This window comes from Parasteatoda tepidariorum, chromosome 8, assembly GCF_043381705.1.
Source record: "Parasteatoda tepidariorum isolate YZ-2023 chromosome 8, CAS_Ptep_4.0, whole genome shotgun sequence".
Classification (NCBI taxonomy): Eukaryota; Metazoa; Arthropoda; class Arachnida; order Araneae; family Theridiidae; genus Parasteatoda; species Parasteatoda tepidariorum.
The window spans coordinates 69,165,927-69,191,557 of record NC_092211.1 but is presented as its reverse complement, the minus strand read 5'-3'; the positions used below and the strand labels follow the sequence as shown (position 1 = coordinate 69,191,557).

At 30.9% G+C, this 25,631-nt stretch overlaps 1 protein-coding gene across 1 annotated transcript in view; it reads left to right on the top strand.

The window, feature by feature from the left end:
* The window catches only part of LOC107454895 (locomotion-related protein Hikaru genki), a 173,239-nt gene that overhangs the window by 119,784 nt on the left and 27,824 nt on the right, over positions 1-25,631 (top strand). The window contains exons 2-3 of the mRNA XM_016072238.3: positions 9,893-10,096; positions 24,995-25,252. Coding sequence (XP_015927724.1) covers positions 9,893-10,096; positions 24,995-25,252 — 462 coding nt within the window. The remainder of the gene's footprint in view (positions 1-9,892; positions 10,097-24,994; positions 25,253-25,631) is intronic.

Here is a 25,631-nt window from a genome sequence, read left to right as displayed (position 1 = left end):
GACATAATATATTATCATCAAAGACATAGTATTTTATCATCAAAGACACAGTATTGTACTTATGTAGAAGAATTCTACCAATGTTCTTATTGGCTTTTAAAAAAGTATATTAGCTATTTAGATTGTACATGGTGAAAAAATCAAAACATTAGCTAAATAAGAAACATATTAGCAAAATAAATTATCAAATATTGCTTCACTAATATTCTGCATTTTAAAGCGTGAAAATTCAATGCATAAATAAACGCGAAATATAAAAAAATTCAATGCATTCAATACAAAGACTTAAACGTTTTTTAGACGTTTAGGTAGCTCCCAGTAGAAAAATATCAATTCAACAGCAGCCTTTTAAAGTATTCTCACCTCAATTAATTAATTCCTAATTGAGTTATAAATATTGTCATGTTTTTAGAGCATGAATCTGAATTGGATATACTATAGCCTACGTCACAGGTTGTGTTATTCCTACTAAATTTAACCCATGAACGGCATTNATTACACTGCTTAGGTTAATGTAATTTCGTTCTCCCACCACATTTACGCGTAATCCATCGCCATATTAGCGTTTTATATAATATAGATAGATAGATTCTAAAGTTTTACAGTTTTAATGCTGAAATACTTCGCCAAATTATATTGCCTCATTTTTATATTATATGCGCCGTTTATTTAAATTGTTGTGATTATGTTTAGATTATTCGCACTAGAAATTTAAATCTTTTTCGTATGGTTTCTAAAAGAATTCATTAGAGTTTATATCAAAATAGTAATTTTACGAAAGTGCCAATATTTCTTTGTCTCTTTTCTAACATAATAGTATAACGTATTTTTCTTAGTCTCGTAATCGTTTTCGCATTCAAATGTATCATTTCTTATTCAATGTATGATTAAATCCTATGTTTTATTACCTATTAGAAAATAAGAAATGATACATTTAAATAAGGCTCATTCTTTTGATATCAAAAATAGTTTAGATAAATCGTGATTTAAAAGTAAAAAGAAACTTTTCTAATAAAATCCTTTTCTATTATGAAATGCAAATATTATTGCTTCATAACATTAAATAACCCAACATGTTCATTTTATTGAGTTATAACTTGATAATACATAATATTGAGTTATGCTAATAAAAACTAAAAATTCACCTCTTGAAAATATTTAAGCATTAAATACTAATGCAGCTAGAGCAAAAATATTTTACTTCGTTTATAAAAGGATTTGAACTATTTATTATAGTTTTCTCTTAATACAAATCATGGTGCTCCCTAACACTTCCGAGAATGACGTCACAAAGTTACTGAGAGGTGTTGATCTCTCGGTTGCTATAACTAGACTTACTCGAAATGGAACGGAAAGAACAATTGCTAACGTAAACAAATGCCATGTTTCAACAACCAATCAGGATCGAGCTACCCACACTACGTCACTTGCAGGTATTCCATCAAACATCACAAGCGTCAATAACAGTTTTGCAATATTTTTATGGCCCCCAAAAGCAAACAAGTACTATTTTTTCCTTATATGTCTAAATTTATGTTTAATTTTTGTTTTAAACAGACATTTTATGTTAAACGTTATTTTGTGTTTCAATGTGTATCTGAAACATTTACGTATATTATAGAACAAAAAAATACTTGTCAGACAATGCAAGAAACAGTTACCACTCTCTTGCGGACATGCGTTCGATTGTAAAGCACCGAAAATAAAACCAATATAGAAAGAGGCAACTTATTTCAGTTAATCAAAAATAATGATGCCGAAACCTTCACCAAGAGGACACAAAAAGTATTTCAGAAAAGAAGAATTGAACTTACTACATGGTCTTTATTTTTAACTTTAAATTGATGGCTATGGCTTACTTTATTTATATCTTATTTTTTAAAGATTGGAAACTTGTATTCGTTTCGAGGCTCCAAATATATTGGGCGGTTTTGTTTCTTAGTTAGTCTTCAGTTTTTGCGAAAAACAAATACCTCGTAACTCAGTGTGCTGTGTGAGTTTGTAGCAAATAAGTTATGATTGATAGTGGCGATATATATCATCATTAAACATATATGTAATCATTGGTATTTTTTTATTAATCTTATATATATATATATATATATATATAAAAAAAAGCAATCCTAATGGTAATTTGGTTCGATGCTTTAGGATAATAAAAATTGTAGTCTTTTTTAAGATAAAATNTATATATATATATATATAATGTGCAGCATGTTTCACTATCAGTTACGCAAATTTGCTATATTTGTAGAACATATAATAATAAATTAGAATTGCATGTAGTGGGGGAAAAAAACGAACATCCTGAATAACTTTTGATCTAATGATCGAAATTTTACGCTCTGGGACTCAATCTTTAATGGATTATAAATATAATTTTCTTAGAATTCGAATTCTTAAGAACTATTCGATTGATTTCACTGAAATTTAGTATTTTGCCAATAAATATAAATTCTGTAAAATAATGCAAAAGGTTGTATACCTTACAATTCAACATCTTTTCGACTATTATTGAGTAAAATAATAAAAATAATAAATGTTTGCTAAAAATATTTTTTGCTATGAATTATTATTTGTATAAACGAATTTTATAATTTCCAGCTTTTATAAAAACTTGCCTACCACTTTTTTGTTTTATTTTTATCTCTTAGAGTTGCCCGGCCACCATAACGATGCATAATACAAAATGTTTTCATACATTGTATACTATTTTCATGATATATGGGTTAGGGGCCGCTGCGTGGCCCAGACACCCAATTTGTTTTAAAGAAAGGAAGAGTTGCCCGCATGCAATGCGTTAACAATTGCTTTCATGTGGTTTCTCGTTGGTCAATACGATGATAAGCTATTTTTTAAGGTGACTCTTAATAATAAATCTTCGCTATGCATAGAAACTAAGCGTAACTAAAATTTCTAAAAATTATAAATTAAATAAGAAAAATTTACCACTTTATTATTTTAACATTAGTATATTATAAAAACATTTTGTTCCTAAATTTCTTTCTATCTATATGATTTCCTCGAGCAAAATGCTTGAATTACTTATCCAGTAACCGCCATGGACAGCTGATTTCACAGTGTTCAAACAAATTTTAAGGGGTCACAGTTCCCAAAAAATGACCAAAATATCGATATTTTTTTATTGCTTATAATAAAACTTCAAACTATTTCAAATGTACTGAAAAAAAATTATTTCTGTATCTAAATTTTAAAAAAGTTATGAATGATTTTAGATTGCCTTAAGGCAGAAACTTGATCAGCAGACAGACTTTAAAGTGCTTTTTCCCATAGATGGTAATTTTGCGTTTTAATCTTAATTAAATCCCTAAGGAATTTTTTCTATTTAAGATAATGCTTTGAAGTAAACTTTTTTATCTTAAACACAATACACTTATTTAAACTGTGCATAAAATAAGCATTCAATGAGGTATTGCAATTTTTACAGCATGTTATATATACCTAACAGGAATTTTTAACCTTTTTTTTCTACTTTTTTACAAAATAATTTATAAAAAATGTTGTAATTGATATATCAACAAATTAATGCACGAAATTGTTAAGATGAATATTGTAAGCACTAAGAAAATAATTTAAAAATATGTTAAAAATAAAAAACTCTTAAGGTTTCAAAAATTTTGAATTTTTGTTTAAATTTTAAAAAAATTAAGCAGTTTAACTAGTTTTTGAAGATAAATTATTGATTATAAGTCAAATGAGCATGTAAAGCATCCACAAAATGAATGATTATACTTTTATTTTTAAAAAAATTTTGCAAGGGTACAGTGACTTCTTAAAACAAATTAATGACGGATTTGATAGGGAACCCAGTTCCGGATGTGATAGGGAACCCAGTTCCGGATGTGATAGGGAACCCAGTTCCGGATGTGATAGAGAGCCCAGTCCCGGATGTGATAGGGAACCCAGTTCCGGATGTGATAGGGAGCCCAGTTCTGGATGTGATAGGGAACCCAGTTCCGGATGTGATAGGAGCCCAGTTCCGGATGTGATAGGGAACCCAGTTCTGGATGTGAAAGGGAACCCAGTTCCGGATGTGATAGGGAGCCCAGTTCCGGATGTGATAGGGAGCCCTGTTCCGGATGTGATAGGGAGCCCAGTTCCGGATGTGATAGGGAGCCCAGTTCCAGAACACTACTATGACTATGAAATTTCCTTACCTCTTCCGAGCTTATTTCAGTCCTAAAACATTATTTACTATTTTGAGCATTATTTACTATTACTAAAACATTATTTACTATTACGAGCTAAAGAACTAGCTGATGGCGTTTGTAAATGATGAGAAATATTGACTGAAGCAAAATTCGAAAAAATTATATTTTCATGTGAATTGGCCAATTTTTTAAAAATAAAAAGTGCAGTTCGTGCTGAAAGAAATAATTTCTACACAAAATTGTTTTTAAATTTATTCCACATGAAATTGTTTATAAATTTATTCTAGATAGAATTGAAACTTATTCTACATAAAATTATTTTTGAAATTCATTCTACATAAAGTAAATTTTAAATTTATTCCACCTAAAATGGTTTTTACATTTATTCTACATAAAATTGTTTTCAAATTTATTCTACATAAAATTGAAACATATTCGGCATAAAAATCATTTTTAAATTTATTCTACATAAAACTGTTTTTACTTGCTTTTAAGTTCATTCTGCATAAAATTTGTTTTTAAATTTAACAAAATAATTGAAATATTTCAATAAATTTTTCCCTCCCTACTAATATTTCAATTATTAGTACTAGAATAATTAATAACTAATAATTCATTATAATTTTTCACTCTCTACTGCTAACAATTTTGAAACTTTAAAAAAAAATGCAATTTGCCAAAGCAATGTTTTTTTAAGGTCAAATCTATCGAAATTAAAGCGGTAGACAGCTCCTAGTTAGGGGGGTTACGACCCACCTTTAGAAAAGCTCCGCTCTTAAGTTAATAAATCATTTAACATTTTTTAAAATAAACGAAAACATTGTAGTTTTCAGATGTCCCTTGAAACACTTTGATATTTTACATAATCAGTTGAAAAAAAACCTTTGGGTTTCTAAAAACACTCCAAAAACTTCTCACACACTTACTGTCACAGAAAATCCGAGTATTCTAAGGCCACAGTTGATTTATTCATTTCACAATTCTCCCCCCTTTTATAAATGCCTTTCTTACCCCTCAAGTGAAGAAACAGTACTGTTTTATGCATTGCGGTGATACTTTTCTTGAACCTTATCCGTAAAGTATCCCTCCTTTTCGTTTGATGAACAGCGTTAAGAGCTCCCCTGTCGACGAGGGGTTTCGTTGCGGGGCCCCGGTACTTATCCCTCAAGGGACCCATCCGTCTCCCTTTTCNTGACATCATTTCTTAAACCTATAAACAAAAAGAGGTGGTCGACAACAGAGGCCTTGACATATACAAGATATATTGAGGAACTCTAGGGAAAGGGTTTTTTTAAAAAAGCATATTAAGATTTTTTGCTGTATAGTCCTAGAGTAAGCGTCACAAAATGTCCGTCACTTTAATATTTTGCATACATTTCGCATTTGCATGAACTTATACTGGCTTTGTCGTATGCACTTATAAATAAAGCATTGGACAGGGATAGCCTTGTCGGTAGGGCGCTGGGTCCATGTCCGAGAGTTCGTGGGTTCGAACCCCGCCGGCCGACGACACCCCGTGTAGTAAAGTGACTGATGCACGTTAAATCTGTCGAGTCGCAAAAGTCCTCCATGTGCCCATAACAAATCAATACCTCTGGGGGTACTGAATTGGAGATTGATCATTCGCTGATTCCGGTCAAAATTACGATCTGTGGATGTATGAATGGGTTCGCCCTATAAACGGGTGCGACGTATGGTGAGGCAGAGGTAGAATTCTTGGCCATAGATGGCGCCACTGAAAAACAAAAAACGCACAATCTACCTTAAATTTGCTCGGTTTCACCCAGCAGGCTTGCCCGTGTGGCAAGTGACATTAGAACCAACCAACCAACCAATAAAGCACATTGAGACTTTTAGCTATATAACCCTAGAATAATAAGCTTGTAAAAATGTAAATCACTTAAATGTTTTGTATAGATTTTGGAATTTACATGCACTTGTATACACGTTGCTGAACAGTGTGCCAAAAATAAATAAGTAATAATAATAAATAAATAAAATGGACCAGCCTGAATAACTTTTGATCAAATGATCGGATCTTTACGTTCCAGGACTCAATCTTAATGGCTCGAAGGGGTGACATTAAATGTGCTAATAAATTAGTACAAACGATATTTTAAGTTACGGAATCAGACGCAAAAGCTCAACTTTCTCTGAAAAAACATAATTATTTTTGCAATGGTTTCGGATTTTTGACCCCCAAAATATCTGGGGTATCCACAATCTGGAAAATATGGTCCCCATAATTTGGTCAGGAGAACAATCCAAAGTTTGGACCCATTTAATGTCAATTTTACTTTTTGCGTATTTCGGCATATCTCGAGAGCTTGTTTTTTTAAAATAATAGTCTGTTTAAGTGTACTACCACTTTAAATTCAATTTCTTAAAAAAAAAAATTATGTTTATTCAGAGAAAGTACGTTATTCCGACTGATTTCATAACTTAAAATATCGTATGCACCAATCAATTAGCGTATTTGAGTACTCCCCCTCGAACTATTAAGATTGAGTATTAAAGCATGAAAATCTGATCATTAAAATCAATAGTCATTTGTGGTAGTACGGTTTCCCCCATTGCACACATTTGTTGGATACACTTATAAATTTGGGGCATATTGATATCAAATTATCTATCAAATTATCATTCAAATTCACTGCAACCTTAATAAGCATCAAATTTGTACCATTTTTTTATGCCTAGTTCAACTTTGATCGGAAACCTATAGTTAGTTCAATTATTTAACATTAATTAAGTTTGCAGCAACTGTGTTCGTAAAGTCCTGTGTCTCAGTCTTCTAATAAACTCTAGAGTTCATAGAACACTACTTTGGAACTGCTAGTTTAAACCATTGTAAATCATATTTTTCAAATTAAAAATAAAATTTTAAATTATGAAATTAGCTATCACTTTAAATATTTTTTAAAAAATCTTCCGTTTAAACGGAAGAGGTTGGTAGGCATGCAGTTGCTAGAACTCATTCTTAAATTACAAGATGAATAGGATGTAAAAAAAAAATTAACTTATTCTCAAAACTCAAAGAACATATCAATTATTATCAAAAGATTTGGGGAAATGGTCGCAAAAATGTTTTTATTATATTCGAAATAAATTAAAGAATTCCAAATTGCAAACTTAGCAGGTATATTAGGACATATAAATTAGAGAACGAATAATTTTTAAAATAGCTTTAAAAAAATCTTACGAGTATTTGTTTAACTCAGTTTAGTTTTTTTAATCAAGATATACAAAACGTTTTTGCATTACCTTATTAATTTAAAACGGAAATTTCTAAACTGTCAGTTAATTAAATGCTTTTTTAACGCATACAAATATAAAAAAAATTTTTAAAAATTAACCACCTAAATTTTCCTAAATGAAGTTACTTATTAAATTACATTTTTTAAAATTGTCCTTTCAAAAATAAAAGATTTCTTTTATATTTCTTTCCTTTTTCTTTCTTTCTTCTTTTTTTAAAACCCCATTTTCCCATCACCCACCGAGAGTTCGCAAATTAGGCAGCTAGGCAAACTTCTTATTTTCGAATTTTTCCACCGCTTAAAATACTTTCCCTAATTGAAAGGAATAAAATATTCCAAAAGTTCTAAGGACGTTCTTTTTTGACAGTTTAACTCAAAGAAAAGGAACTGAATTAGTTTAGGAATGGAATCGTGAATTTAAAAATTCCCACAACACGCATTATTCAATATCTTTTTCCTTTATATTTTACGGATAACTGAATTCAGACCACCTCGTTGCACTCGACATGCATTTTGAAATATCTCGGTCGTAAGCGACCGATATTCGGACCATCTTTATTTAGAAATAGAATTTTGTGCATGAAGTAAAAGTAAAGAATTCCGTTGACATTTCCGGTAAAAATTTATGAGTTTCCATTTTGGACAAAAGTGCAGTTTAAATGAGCAAATATATACGGGGAGAAAGATGGCTTTGTTATGACGTACATTTTTCTTTGAAAAGAAAGAAGAAAAAAAATGGCAAGATTCTGTCAATAGATTGTCCCTTAAGATTTTATAAAATGTTCTTGTGGTCTATCTCAAAGAGTTGATTTATATGGGAGATGAATATTTTAAAAATGGAACTTCGAAACAAAATTCGAATTTGTAGAAATTCGTGGCGAATAAATTTGAAGAAACTTTCGGTTTTTAAGCTGCTTATGTGTTGTTTTACAAAAATTTGAAATAAAGTCGTCAGGCATAAATTGGATTATAACTAAGCATTTCCATGATAGTTCAGGAAATTGTCAGATATAAAAAGAAATTTAGAGCAGAACTATGGAAATATGTCGTTCTTAATCACGTCACATTCAAAACTTCAAAGAATTTGGAATATTTTTTACGTTGAAAAATACAGAGGTTGAAAAAAAAATATGGAAACTTTTTTCTACTAATTCCATGTAAACTATCTTTCTTTTAGCTGCAAATATTTTGGATAATTTTTCCATGACAAAACTGTTAGCAGAATTTGAAACATCGTGCTTGAAGATTTTTTAAAATGGTGATATTTTAATCCAAACAAAATTTGCCTCTATCTTGTTTCAATAACAGCAATTTTCAAATCATTCTATAGAGCTGCAATATTTAGATTACAATATTTTTTTAAGTGATGGTGGTGTTAAAAAAGAAAAGACGCTTTTAACTTCCTACCGTCATTTTAGTCGACCCGAACTTTGCTTGGGTATAAATGACATCATTTCTTAAACCTTCCAAGCATAATCTTTAAAAGGCCAAGAGTGTTGCCCTGTAAAACCTTCTAAAATATTTGCGACGAAAAGAAATATTTTTTACATCGAGTGGGTAAAGTGTTTCCATATTTTTGCCCAAACCCTGTAAATTTTGACATACATCAAAATGACTTTTACAAGCCGTTTTAACAGTTTTTACCGTTTGAAACTCACTTAGTGTCAAAATATTTCCCCAACACACTGGGCAAATTTATCATAAAAGTATTTAAATTAAGTATCCAAAAACATCTATTTTTAAAGTGGCACTTTTTTAAAATATTATGGATGCAAAACTACTTTTAATGTTTTTAATTGAGAAAAAAAACATATAATGTCTACACATGTCCAAGTTTTGGAGTTTTTAGGTAAACTCCATTGCAATGTCTAGCAGCAACCTCCGTAGAAGGATCCTTGTGAAAAAGCATAACATAATAAGTCCAAATTTTGGAGTTTTCAGGTAAATTCCGTTGCAATGTCTAGCAGCTACCTCCGTAGAAGGATCATTGTGAAAAAGCATAACATAATAAGTCCAAATTTTGGAGTTTTCAGGTAAACTCCATTGCAATGTCTAGCAGCAACCTCCATAGAAGGATCATTGTGAAAAAGCATAACATAACAAGTCCAAGTTTTGGAGTTTTTAGATAAACTCCATTGCAATGTCCAGCAGCAACCTCCGTAGAAGGATCCTTGTGAAAAAGAATAACATAATAAGCTCAAGTTTTGGAGTTTTTAAGTAAACTCCATTGCAATGTCTAGCAACAACCTCCGTAGAAGGATCCTTGCGAAAAAGCATAACATAACTTACTTTTTAAACTTCTTTCGAAATAGTTTTCAAAATTTTCATTTCCATTAAAATTCAATTTTGATAACTTAAAAATTTAATTCTCTAGCAATCTTAAATTCTAATTAGATTGTAATTGAATCAATTTTCTTAATGCGATCGAATTAATAGAACATAATTATATAATTTATGTTTCAGATGGAACAATAACTAGAGAGGGGTGCTCTCCGCCAGATGTCATAGTTAACGGTACAAGCGTCCCGGATGGAGGAGGGGAAGATTTTGCTAGTGTCCAAGAAGTGCAGTTTTTAGGCGTCATTGGTCCTTTAGAACAAAAGCGGGTGTGCAAGATCAAGTGTTTAAATGGTGTGTGGGTTGGTCCTCTCTGCACCATAGACCAAGGTAAATATTTTCAGATCATATATTTATATACTATCAGGAATATCGGTTTAAATTTAAACAAGAATATAAATAGAATCATCCAAATTAATTTGGAACTAAGTTACTTCTAAAATTCAGACTTTTAAAGTGAACGAATGTATTGCTGGATAAAATTTGGAGATGTATCTAACACTTGCCGTTTTACTCTACTCTGTTTCTTGGGCAATCAAGCACGTTTTTTGCGTTTTTTAACATTCCCTTCTTGTCAGGGAATTGACAGGTTTTCATAATGATTTTTACTTGACAGGGATTCTAAGAAATATATATATTTACCTTTATCACTTCCACCATTAGTAATACTGCTATGTGTCACTGTCACAGGTCTACTGCGCCTGCGGTGACATAACCGGCGTTAGGGCGAAAGCTCGTGCGGGAGGCGCAGCGAGGAGTAGTAATGTCACTGGTCTACTACTAATCTTACTTAGATGAAAATAACTTGAATAAAAAAGTCCTGATCCTAAAACTGTGCACCTGGTGCAGTTTGTGACCCTTTTTCCACTCACAGATTACTTCTAGCGTTTGGATGGCGTTCGTTTGGCGTTTGGTTGGTTGGAATCTAGCTTCTAGCGTTGCTTCTAGTTGGTTGCTTCTAGTCTAGTTGCTTAGTTGGTTGCTTCTAGCGTATGGTTGGAATACAAATAGAGTCGTAAAGAAGCAGTTTGCTACCATATACATAAATGAAGTATTTACTTTTTTTTGTAGCTAGGATAAAATGCATCATCACTACAGAAGTAGGCTTAAGTGGGTCGTATTCTTTTGTCATCTGGTAACTTACAAATCAGAAAATATCATTAAACTTTGTTCGTTACACTGTTGGACCTAATAAGCTAAGCTAGAATTTAATTGTCTTGAAATCTGCAAGTGATACTATTCCAGAACTGGGGCGTCCTTCCAAAAACGAATGGTTCGATGAAGACTGCCATAAGGCAACTGAGGAAAAAAATAAGGCATATAGACTAATGTTACAGAAACATCGCACACGTTTCTTTGAAGAACAATATAAGAACCTGAGAAGAATAGAAAAGAAACTACATAAAGCAAAAAAGAAAGCCTTCTTTGAGAAATCACTGGAAGATCTGGAAGCCATGAATAACCAAAATGAATGTAGGAAGTTTTACAAAAAAGTCAATTATATGCGAAGTGAATTTAAACCAAGAACTATTACCTGCAGAAACAACGAAGGTGAACTCGTAAGTGAGCCTCAAGAGGTNGACAAAATACTAAAATAGAGATCTATCGACAAAGACTACTCACTTCTGCCTAGCTTAATAGTATGAGATTGCCGCAGCTGATGCTCTCTGGTTATTTCAGTTTCCGTTTTTAAAAGCGCTATATGTTGAGCCACCTCAGCTAGATTTGGCATGTGACATTTTTAGCGGCAATCATTGGTCAATTCGCCGTGTAAGAGAAATAGTAACGTAAACAAAACAAGGCAAACGTTTCCACCGGCGTAAAAGAAATACAGCCAAAATTTAGGAGCCACGTAAGAGAATTATATATATTAGATTATTGAGTCTTCTGAAAATCACTTAGAAGATTCTTGGATCTGTAAAATTTAAGAGTGGTGATTACCAGTGCTGGATTACCCATTAAGCCAAACTAGGCCATGGCCTGGGGCCCCCAATGATTAGGGGCCCCCTTAAAATGGATTTTTTGAAAATACATTTAAAAAAATTAAGAAAAACAATGATTTAAAAAAAATCAATTTCAAATATATGTTTATAAAAGACGATAATTTTTTTACATAATGTTAATCATATTTATTTATTGCTTATTTTAGTTATTATTTACAAGTATTATTATAGTTTATGTATTATAAGATTTATCAATGTTTTTCAAGTTCAAATTTGTCATTTTGATTTGCGCGCGAAAAAATTGAAGGCAGTACTATAGCGAGCTGAGACTTGTTTAAACAAGAAGCAGAAAATTAAATGTTGTTGACATTATCGAGACGTTTTAAGTGAAAAAGAAGTTATTTAGCACCTCAACTGAAGTGTCTCATATTTTTTTTAGTGTTTTATAATTATTTAGTGTCTGTAATTCTACTTGATCAATAAATAATTATAAAATTATTTACTAAAAGGTAAGTGTTTGTTTATTGTTTTATATACTTTAGAAAAAACTCATGCAGCTGATTACTTTCAATCAAATTTTATATATTGAAATACTTATGCTTAATCTTTTTATGTCGTATAAAATGTAAAAAAATTTGAACTGTTCATTAAATAATTGAAATTATAAATGATTCTCAATTTGTAAACAAAGTACACTTTTTTTAAGAAATTTTATACATTATTTATGCTAATAATTTTATAGTAGCGTTGATTTTGTAAAGTGTTAATAAATTCCGGAGTTTTTCAAAATGTTATGATTATTTTTTAATTCCAATTTAACAACATAAAGTAAAATTTAATTTATTATTACTTATTTTTATTTTAAATATGCTTTCTTAAATGAAAGGATATATAAATACTTTTATATTTGTATAAATAAAAAATATATGACAAAAAAAAGAATTTATCTGAGGGCCTAAAAATTTGAATGGCCTAGGACGCTTAATCCGGCACTGGTGATTACGGAAGGTTTGTATACTGCAAACTAAACTTCCGTACTGTTAAAATGTTGTTTCAATTCCCAAAAGAGTGCAGCAAAAGGCATTGAATAGAATTTGAGTAGTAGATCGTTAAAATACAATACCTATTAATCAAGCTTTTCGAAAAATCTCAATTTTCAGGAGAAGTTTGTTTTAAAAAAAAGAGAAATAATATACAGTTTAGATTTAAGAAATAGATTTTCTCATTCTATTTTTCATGTCCATTTCAGTTCTCTGCCTGCGTCCCCAAACTACCATTATAAAAGTGGTAAAGCTACCCACAATTAATCGATAGTTAATTCGAATAAATTTAGATTCAGGTTTAATGCTCTCTTTACATCACAGATGAGCTCGAAGGTTGTTACTAGAAGCTGTTAAGAAGTAGCAGGCTTTAGCTTCAGTCTCTCTTAAAATTTTATAGTCTCTTTTCCTGGATTTTCTCTAAAAAGCTCACTGTCGATCTGTGCATAGGAATCATTGGAGAAGCTTTCCACGATGGCAAAATTGTAAACAAACTGCCTATTTAATGAAGAGAAGGGTATGAACATGTATAATACTTCAATGTTGAAAAAAATGATAATTTTAGCAGCATATTTTTAACCATAAATTGATTACTTAATAGTCATTTCGTTTAAACATTTCTAAAAATAATTTTTTAAGACTTTCTTCATAAAAACTCAATAATTTCAGTATTATATTTTGCCATAAAAGTAATTTGTTCACTTCATTATTAGTTTTAAAGAATTTGATTATTTCAGAGGTCAGAAAAGTTCGAAACTTTGTTTAATCTTCATTACCCATAGCTCCTATTAAAATTGAAACTGGACTCACGGGTCGGAAAGTGATAAAAATTTTAATTGGCTATAAATTCCCCTTGGCGATAAAAAAAAACTATAAATTCTGCTTTTTTCCCAATTTTGCAATACTGTAATAAAACATGCATCAATGTCATCAGGCTTGGAGTTCCAGTAGAGATTTGAATGCCCTAAATAAACGGAAAAATGTCAAAATTTCGATTGCAAAATCTCCCATAAAGACACGTAAGCAAAATAACAAAATCTTACAAAAATTATAAACTGTTCTTATTTCAAGAAATATACATAAACTAATGATTCAATCTTTGCCCTACACAACAAATTTATTGGCACACATTAAGAAATGTCATTAACAATTACTTTTAGTTTACATCAAATTTATAAAACTAAAATCGCTATTACGTCAAATATTACATTAAAGCCACGACACGTGCACTAAGTTCATTAATTGTCTGTTCACCTCTAGATGTTGTCTACAAGCATCAACTATCATCTGGAACCTATTCAAGAAAAACTGAACAAACAATAAATCTTTTGTCAAAACATTATAGCTCATGGCGACTTGTTATTGATCCATCTGGATACCATCCAAAACAATATTCGTAAACATTTAAAAAACCAACAAACCTAATGTAGTCGTTAATCATAAAAAGTTAGAAAAGTTTTAAGTGATTCAAGTTTTGAAAGAATATGGAGATTGAATTCATTTTATAAAAGTAAATATTTCTTTATAATGAAAATTAGTAATTAAAACTCTAATGGTATTTTTAAATGATATCTGAATATAAAGAACATATCTATGCAAAAAAAAGTATATTAGTTATATTAATATTAAAAATAATCTTTATATTACTTGAACTCATTCAACACTATCGAATTCATTCTATACAAGTATCTTAACACTAAACATGCCATAACTGCTCACATGACCGTTTAAGAACTTTTGCATCGAAAATGGGCTTACCATCTTACCGTTTTTGCACATTTGACTTCATGATTTTTTCTAACAATTATATACAGTTAATATTCTGTTATTATTATTTTTTTTGTATTTTGTTTGTTTCGAATAATACTTGTCGTATACCTATTTCTACCACAACCGGTCATTTGACCGGGAGANCTAATGTAGTCGTTAATCATAAAAAGTTAGAAAAGTTTTAAGTGATTCAAGTTTTGAAAGAATATGGCGATTGAATTCATTTTATAAGAGTAAATATTTCTTTATAATGAAAATTAGTAATTAAAACACTAATGGTATTTTTAAATGATATCTGAATATAAAGAACATATCTATGCAAAAAAAAAGTATATTAGTTATATTAATATTAAAAATAAACTTTATATTACTTGAACTCATTCAACACTATCGAATTCATTCTATACAAGTATCTTAACACTAAACATGCCATAACTGGTCACATGACCGTTTAAGAACTTTTGCATCGAAAATGGGCTTATCATCTTACCGTTTTTGCACATTTGACTTCATGACTTTTTCTAACAATTATATACAGTTAATATTCTGTAATGCGTGTAATGCGTGTTCAACGTATTGCATTCGATTAGTTGCACATTTCTGCAAAGACTGTTGCGCAGTTACTTCAATCAGAGTAACTGTAAATTCAAATTTCAAGAAAGTACCAAAAATTTAAGATAGGCATTTTTGTGTCAGAAAAAGTGACAAAAACTAAATGTTTTACTAAATAGCTTATACTTTATTTTGATAGCTTTACTTCATTTCTAACTAACAGCTAGTTCTTACCTAGAAAAATGTCGAGACAATCAAGACAACACAAGTTCTTAGAAGAAATAAGAATTATAGAAATAATAATAATTCGAAGGAATATGTTTGCGAAAAATGTATAATGGAAGCACCCTGTACATGTAAAAAATGCGTTGAGCAACTAATTAAAAATTCTTATTTTTTGTGTTTGTAATACATAAAAATTGGCAATATACAATTTTGGTTATGTATAATAATTTTTTTTTTCAGTTTAGTTCCTTCCTAACATCCATATTTCATACATTTAATCAAGTCTCACAGTGGACTGATCGTTAAGACACGGTTCCCAGCAGATCACCGAAGTCAAGCATCACTGGCTACGGTCAGTGTGCGGGTGGGTGACCAATTGGATCAGTCTGCGTAGGGACCGAGGGTGTGCGGTATTGGTCCTCGTTAAACTGTGCTACCGTAAAGTGCTCGACTTCGCGCGCAGGTCGTCGGGCTACCGAAGCGGGGGTGCCATCCCCTCCGCAGAGGATCAAAATTGTGATGGCATGTCTTCGGATCATCCTCCGGGATGTTTCCCAGACCGTCGCCAATAGCCCATTGTGCAGCTCTAGTGCGACGTAAATGAACTACTACAAAAACATAATTTAATCAAGAAACATAAAGTCTTGTCATTTGACCAGCTATAGTACAAATAGGTATGATTGGTATTAATACCAAAAATGGTGGCAACTACTTTACACCTAAGTGCTGATCCACAAAATTCTTTGCTATAACAAAATTGTTCTTTTATACTACTTGGTGTAAAGTAGCTACCACAAACATTTTTATTTGTTTTTTTGTTTTTTGTATTTAGTTGGTCTAAGATTCATAATTATAATAACAAGAAATACACACAATAAAATACGCATAAGAGTCAGTAAAATTATTTTCACGATACAACATTATAAAGTAAGGATTTTAAATTTAGAATACATCCACAGGGTCATTCATAATTCCCTCCGCCTGTAAACGGCATTTTTCTTTACTACAACTGGCTTTAGTGGTACATGTTACTGCCATCTACCGGCAACTGCTTAAATTAAAACTTGAATACTTTCGGAATAATTGCATATGCTCTTTTTTGCCATATTCGTCTTCGTTTTTTTACTATAACGCTTCGAAACCCTGGAGGGAATTATGAATAACCCTGTATAAACTAATTTTTAAAATAAAATTAGTTAGTAAATCAAACATAGACAGAGAGAATATAGAGACGAATTCAAACTAGGCTTAACAAAACAAAACGGATTAAAATTAAATATTATAAAATTATTTAATACGGTTCACAAAGGTTTAAAAATTAAAATGTAATTATTGTTATTACACAACATAAAGCATACATTACTTTAGAGGTGACCTTTCATTTTGTTTCGGTTGATGTCTAGCATAGTCGTTAACTTCTACTAACTCACGTCAACTTGTTTCCAAATCTAAACTATCTGCAGATAATCTACATCGGTGTTTTCGGAAGTGAAAATAATTCGCATTTGGTGAGAATGACTGAGTGTATGATGCAAACTTTTCCTGTTATGAGTGTTCCTATTTAAATCACATCCTTTAAATATTATATGAAAGCTCGATTTTCTGTTAACCTAAAATAAAGTGTTTTTCTTACACAATTTTTTAGATTGGTTAACATAACATTTGGAGAGATATTGCATCACATTTTAATAATTTAGGATTCTTATACCATTTATATTTCTTGCAACATTCACAGGCAAATGCTAATCCATAACACAATAAATTATTTGTGAGCCGGGATAGCCTGGTCGGTAGGGCGCTGGGCCCATGTCCAAGAGTTCGTGGGTTCAAACCCCGCCGGCCGAAGACTCCTCGTGTAGTAAATAGTGACTGATGCACGTTAAATCTGTCGAGTCGCAAAGTCCTCCATGTTCCCATAACAAATCAATACCTCTGGGGGTACAGGATTGGAGATCGATCGTTCTCTGATCCCGGTCAAAAATTACGATCTGTGGACGAATGAATGGATGTATGAATGGGTCCGTCCTATAAACGGGTGTGACGTGTGTGTAGCTGAAGACGAATTCTTGGGCATATATGGAGCCACTGAAAAACAAGAAACCACAATCTGCCTTAAATTTGCTCGGTTTTACCAAGCCGGCTTGCTAGTGTGGCAAGGGGCATTAGAAACAACAACAACACAAATTATTTTACTTTTTTTTATTTCCATTGCAGCAAGGCTAGAGTGAACGCAGTTCTTTCGCCGAAAAACGAGTACACAAACAAGAACAAATAACAAAGTTTTAAAAAAAATCAAGGTGCTAAACTAAACAAAATCTCTCTAGCCTCCCAATAGCAGGAGCAAATGGATTCTTTCTTCAGAGCTGGGCAGAAAGGCAATTTGATCCGCAGTCATCACAAGATTATCGCAGCACAGAGGGGCAAAGCAGGGCTATTTAATAATTGTGTAGAGGTAAACATAGAGGAAATCGTGTATAGTCGTCATTCGAAAAACAAATTATCGATGCTTGAAAAATCAAATGAAAATGACGACTCATTGGAAACAAATCCAATTGTATGATCTAGTTTGCTCAAATGAAAATCCAGATTTCTTGAATTGATCTCATCATAAAAGTAATTCAGTTATATTCATTTAATATTCTCTTAAATATAGGTTTATCTGTTACGTTATTTGTCATTATTTTATTATTATTTTTTATTAGTGAAAAATAACATTTCAAGATAAAAACCAGTTACTTGATGCTCTTATTATTTATCAGGATGTCTTTTTGTAATATTTGATTAACAGTAATATCTTTATGAAATTGCCTGGTACAAACCGATGTGACCGCCAAATTATAACTTTTACTACTTCAAGCAATGCATTTAACGAGAACGGGACAAATCAGCATTATAACTTTAGATATTATTATTACACTTCATACTGTACAACAAGCAACGAATTTGAATTGATTTTTGTTTCTGTCCTACTGATGATATGGTTCCGTATAAAGAAAAGGTCATTGCTTCAAATATCAAAGACAAAATGGTTCAATTAGGCACCATTTTAAGGGTAACAAGGGCCCCTTGATTCTACACCTTCTCAACCTTATTTTGAATTAACTTCATAAAAATGTCAAAAAAACAACAAAAAGAAACGTGGTAAAACAAGGGTATAGTACAGAAATTAACGGCGTTTCACAGCAGAGAGTACGAAATTTGTTATACCAAAAGAAAAGGGTTATTTTAAGTATTATTTAATATCGAGGAAATCACGAAAGTGAATCAGAATCACTAATGGATCCCAATAGAATTGCAAATAATTTGAATTTAAACCTTCGAAAGAGGAAGTTTAGCTTACCTATTCGTTATCAAACAGGATAATCAATACCGTACTCTGTCAGAAATTAGCTTGAATTAGCTTAGAAATTAGCTTTAACTGCTTGAAATTAGCGTGGCTTATCTCTATTCTTTCAAATTCTTTAAATGTTAAGTTTACATTTTTTTACTTATTTTAAATTTTTGTAATTAAAGACATCTTGTAAAAGAAATTTCATGTAATATGAAGTCTTTTTTTGTTGTTTCTTTATAGCATCCTATAAAAAAATTCTTTTAATATGTCCTCAATTACATTATATATGTCCTATAGTATCTTTAAAAGTATGACCAATTTTGAATTTTTTTTTTTAATTTTTAAAAAAACAATTATTGTTTTTTTTTCCTTCCAACTCTTTAATTATCTTATATTTTTCCTATATTATACTTAAAAATATTGCCAATTTTGATTTTGTTTTTATTTTTAAAAAATATTTATAGTTTGTTTTGTCAGTTCCTTAGTTATGCTATATTTATCCTATATTATCTCTAAGAATATTTATAGAATGGGTTTCTTTACTAAGCAAAAATAATTTAATTACAAACACCCGTTCCAAGAGCTTTGTCTTCCGTACCAAATATAGATATTTATATTAATAATAAATTCTGATAAATTGCTTCAAAAAATACTTAATCCCAGTAATGAAAAGCTTTTATTATCACATTCGTTTTGAAAAAGAAACCAGCAAGGACTCAATAATCCCCCCCCCCTGATATTTTACCTCACTCTCTAAATATAGGACAACGTGACATAATATATTCCAAAAGCTGACTTAAAAACCACACATGTTTCGATTAAAATACATTTTATTATGATTCGTCATCTCTTTAGCGTAAGGTGAAAAAACAACTCACTTTCTAGAGGAATTAAATCCTTTTTGAAATTCATGATAAAAAGGGAAACTTCCCTCTAAGCCGGGGTTTTTTAAATATATCTGGAATAAATAGAAATGGAAACTGGGATAATAAATTGTTATGAATAATACCTTCGTTTAAGCTTTATTGTATGAAAATTTGCATACAAATAGCAATTTTTTGTTGTTGCCAACATTGGAAATTATAATCCTTAAATACAAATGACTTAAGGCTTAATTTTCTTCTTATTGAAGATTCTTTTCATGATTTATGATGCGGCTTAAGCAAAGAAATTATACAAAGATTAGTTCCTAATGTAAATATATAAATATTGAAGTTTTGCTTATATGTTATGACTGCGTCACTAAATGGATTTTTTTACTGTAATAATTTAAATTTTTGAACTACGTTTCTGTTGTATTTCGAGTTGTAAGTTTTTATCTTTTGTACATCACTTTAAGTCATGTTAAAGACAGATTGATTTTTATTACTGCAGCGATGTTAAAAGTATCCTTACGGGAAAATGATAACGTATTTATGTTCACATATAGTTGATATTTTCTAACATCTACCACTTTAGTCTTAAATGTATTACCTTAGTCTTAGTCTTAAATGTAATGTATTAAATATACGATTTCAATGCTTGATTCAAATTGTAAATTATTAGTATGGTTTGGTGGACATTAATGTCAAGTATATTCGAGAACCGGGTGTAGTAAAACTGGATGCGGCTATACTGTGCCAAAATCAAATATAAAAAATGTACTTTATGATATTACTTACACTAGTTTATCAATTCCAGCATCGTAATGAAATATATCTAAAGCAAACGCAAGCATAAACTATATCTAAAGTAAAGCAAGCGGACATTTTGGAGACTATTCCAAATATTCTTTGCAAGGTTATTGCTTAACGGTTATTAACTGATTTTTCAGTTGGATACCTGCAAGTGACGTCATTGTAGGTAAATCGTGACATTTGTCGATTAAGAATCCAATTATGTTCAACGCACACGCATGACGTCGCTTACAGGTATCCAATTAAATCTGATTTAAATAACATGGTTGGGCAAAATAACTTTACTTCTTCTCAAGTTGCAGATATTCAATTGATTCAGTTCATAATTTTTGCGTGACGTCATTATACTGTATTGGCAAAATGGGTCTTGGTTTGGATTTGATGGCGTCCACACACTTTTCAACTGTGTTTAAGAGTAATAGTAAGTGCGCATGCGTCGTCATTGCATGCGTTGCTATGGGGACCGCTGCTGTCTTTCTTTTCTTTTCACTAGCTGGCATTTTTAATGTATTTACATAATAATAATTTAAAGTATTTTTATATTCTTTGTTATTATTAACGTATAATTACTGTCTTGACGGTGATTTCAATATAAATATGAATACTGAAGAGGGAAAAGCATTTTGTGACGTCTTGAAACACGTACATAGGCAGGATATGAAAATTGACCAATGGGGAACCAGTGATCGTAATAAGGGAATCGCAACTTTTTTCATTTTGTAATTCATGATGCTCTTTGAGAGATTAATTTTATTATTTAATAATTATTCCTTTATCAATATTTTAAGTATATCTTTTAAAAAATTAAACTACAGTAAGAAAGATAAAATCTTTAAAATGATGAAATATAATTCACGAATTCGATTTGTGCGAACTATGGGAACATTCCTACTGATTTTTACTTTCTTTTTTTTTATCGTTCTACTTTAAATGAATCAATCAAATTTTGAATTTCTGAAAATATATCTGTGGTGCGGATGTGCTGGGCATATGTAAAAAAATTATACTAAAATACAAAAGAGTTTAATTAATGGGAAGGACTAAGAAAATTTACATTAATTAAACTCTTTTGTATTTTAGTATAATTTTTTTACATATGCCCAGCACATCCGCTCTGCAATATCTTATATAAATTTTTATTTCATAAAAAATTGACAAAAAATATTATTGAGGGAAGGATGGAAAATGTTTTGTATTAAGATAAAAAGTTTGTTTACAAAACATTTGAATTCTACACAACTTATTACAAAACGAGTACAGAATTTCTTCTCTCTTCTCGTTAGATGAAACCGATTAAACTTTTCAGTTTGTTTAGGAATGGCATCGTCAAAACAGTTTGGAGCGAGCTTCAAAAATAAAGTCAGAATTGAAGTGAAGAGATAAGTTGTATCGATGGAACAATATCGATTAATTTCTCTCTCTCTTTTCCTTTCTCTTCTTTTTTTTTTTTTTTTTTTTTTTTCTTTTTTTTTTTGTAAATATATGTGATTTTTAATAAATTTTCACTTTTTGTATAAAACGTACCCGTAGTTCAGTTGTTATTTGAATTTAAGCGTCAACCAGACAGCATTATTCAGCATTTAATTAGAAGGTTAGATAAAAAATTTGGAAATGAACATTAGAACCAACCCATTACCCATTATTAACATTAGAACTAACCCATGTGGCACCTAGTGGTAGATGTTAGAACTAGCTAGCAATGAAATTAAAGACAAAATATAAATTTAAAACATTAACTGCACAAAGCGAAGTGCTTAAAATCTTTAGTTTTAGAACTTTATACACGATATAGGGACAGGCTATTCCTTAAGATAGTTTCGAATAAATACTTAAATTTATAATGTCAAGGGGGTAAATCTGAAAAGAATTTCAATTTAATGTGTCTTACATAACTGTCGTTAATTAATGCCCGGGAAATTATACATAGCAGTTACAAACGGGGAGTCTGAATGCAATTCGACCGAACAGTGGCGTCATTAACTCATGACAATAAGCAGATGAGAATTACATTCCCATATTACAAGACTGTTCATAATTATTTGATGATTAAATTATTATGAAATAGCGAAAACGATTTCTAAGATGAAATTGTAATTCCGTTTTCATTATCACTAAATAGCTTTGATTATTAGAAAGAGTTATTTGAGCTTCTTTAAAAAAATTTAATCACTGTTTGTAGTTAAAAATATACAGGGCGTCTTGTATCGCTGCCCTTGGTATATATGTTACCGGTAAAGTATGAAATCCGGCATTATATATAATGCCTAGGCATTATATATAATATCTAAAACTAGCCGGCAAAGTAAGAAATGATTTATATTTCACACATTGCCTAAGCATTATATATAATGCCGGTTGATGATTAATGCAATGATACCTGACCTTAAAAAAATATCAGTATAGGGTATACCGGGCAAATGTATACCGGGCAGTGGCCCTTGACCTTAAAAAACCATTGCCCGGTATAGCTTACACTGATATTTTTTTAAGGTCAAGTATCATTACCCGGTATATATTTTCCCGATACTCCAAACACTGATGTTTCTTCTAATCTATCGTGTATCTATCTATCGCGTATCAGTAAGTATTAAAATATTAAATAAATGTAATTATATCCACGAATAAATTAATATCAAATCGGATGTAATAAATATTTCGGACATTCACCAAAGCGACTATGTGATTGTCAACATTCACCGGTGAAAGTCAACAACCACCGATTTCGGTCATTCACAGTAACATGCCCATTTACATAATGATCTCATCAGGGCGCTTATTTCATACTTTGCCTAAATAGTATCCGGCATTATATATAATGCCTAGGCAAAGTATATAATATTTCTCATATTTCATACTTTGCCTAAAAACGTCAGGCATTATATATAATGCCGGCATTTCATACTTTGTCGGTCACATATATAATTAGAAACTAAAAAAGCAAATAAATAAATTACCTGATTACGAGGCTCAAGTTAATACACAAGAGAGTGTATAAAATAAATAGTGAAAGTCATTTATAAGGCAAAATTTTAATTTCATTTTCATTATCTCCAAATAGTTTTATTAGAAAGAGTTATTTGCACTTTTCAGAAAAGTATTGCGCACAGTTTTAAGTCAAAATTAGGCAGGGTATTTTGTTTTTTAAAAAAAAAATTAAATTCCTTTGATTATAAAAAATTTTAATTGCTGAAACTTTCGAGCATGTTGAATCGTATTTTAATTTACTGGAATCTAAATACGATTACAAAATTAACAGCGTTTCTTTGATTTCTCTATATCATAGTTCGGCAAATTGTGGAATCAGTAGAAAAAAAGCTTTTCTTGAGCAGAAGCCAAGACACGGTTCCCAATAGAATACCGAAGAGAAGTCAAGCATCACTGGTTGCGGTCAGTAAACGTGAGGGTGACCTCTTTGATCAGCCTGCATAGAGACCAAGGGTGCGCAGTATCGGTCCTAGTTAAACTGTTCTACCTTAAAGTGTGACTTACATTTACCCCCAATTTTTTTCTGATATTTTTAAGGGTTTTAAAGACATATGTAAAATATTTGTAATTCAATTGGAGTAAACACTTCATGTTGAGAAATTTTAAAAAAAGGATTTTTTTTTTTTTAACTGGAAACGGTTATTGGCAATTTCAACTCTTCGAAAATGTCGAATTAATTCACTTGAGATTAATAACATGTTTTAATGGTGGATTGAAGTTTTTAGTTCTGTAAATAAAATAAAAATAAGATCAATGTCATAAAAAACTAGTGTTCAACTTAATGATTTGTTCATTGATTTGGTAAATGGTGTGTATTAGCGCCATTTTACTCCTTAAATATAATATAATTTTTCATGCACGAGATTTTTTTAATGTCTTAATGAATTCAATTAAACATATTACAATAAAAATAACAGCCATTTTATAAAATTTCTACTCGTGGCTTAAAATGTGTTAAACATGATTGTTTTTTTTTTTTTTTTAATTTTTATTATCGAATGTAAGCATGTGCATTTGGCACCTTTTGAATTTCCGGATATAAATGAAAATGTGAACAGTTATTATCACATATGACCATTAAAATCGTCAGAGAAGTATATGAAGTTAAAAGTTTCTGAATGACATCTAAAGTTTGGAAAACTTCGTCGATAATCAGTCTCATAACATTATCATCTCATATAATATATATTTGCCTTTCTTTCTTCTTTTTTTTAAACATTTTATTCGTATTTTAAGTAAATTTGTATGATCTTCAGAAATTAAGTTTCTAATGTTAGGTTTATAAATGAAACTATCCATTTATTTCAATATCTCCATTTATTTTTATGAGTTAAAATGCATTGTTGAAATGCAAAATAAGAATGTTTCGGTTTCTCAATAGTTGAACATTTCACAGCAGATAATCATTACATTATGTTCTAATGTCACCAATGAATATACCCACAGCTCACAAGATAAAAAAATAATTTGCCTCATTGGCAAAAAAGTAATCTTATGTCCAGAAGAGTTGACACTACCCGCCATATTCTGTGCTTCAACTAAAACGACTAAAGAAATGGTTCAACTTTTACTCCTTATTAATGTTGCAGAAAATTTGCGCGTCATTATGGTTCAAAATACCGACATAATGGCTCAATTTTGCACTGGTGTTTTTCTGAGAATCTCTAATGAAGGATGCATTTAAATGTCAATGTTTTCCTTTTCAGACAGCAAAAAATTCCAACCAATGCTGAGACAGTGTTTTCTAAGTCCACCTCCACCTGATGTGGTCATGTCTTTTGAGGGAAAAGAATTGAACCTGGACAATGAAGTCGCTCTCCCTCATGGAAGTGTGATCGAAATGAGATGTTCTGAAGTTGGAATGTACAAGTTTGTCGGTGAACCTTCCATTCGGTGCGGCAATGGACAGTGGAACGCACCTTTGCCGGTTTGCCAGCCAACTAGCATACAAAGGAATTTTTCTAGTAAGTATTCTTTGAGATGGATGTAATGCAGTGAAACCTCTCTAGAGCGACCACTCTTTATTCCACAGTAAAATGGTCGTTAATGGAGGTGGGTCATTCTTAGGGGTTACCTCCGTTGACTTCAAAATGTTATCGAAGGTATATGATTTTTTGCAAGCGATTTTAATTTTACTCAGTGTCATTTTCCTGGTGAGGAAATGCTACTTGTGTTGGCAAGGTTTCTTTGTTTGAGATGCTTAGTTTTTTAAAGTTAACTTTTTTTTTCCTAATTTAACTTCTAACTCTAAAATTAAATCATTGATTGCGTCGTAACGTAACTTAGTATGTCTTGACATCGTCGTAACTGGAAACGTCGTAACTGGCTGCAACGTAAGGTTGT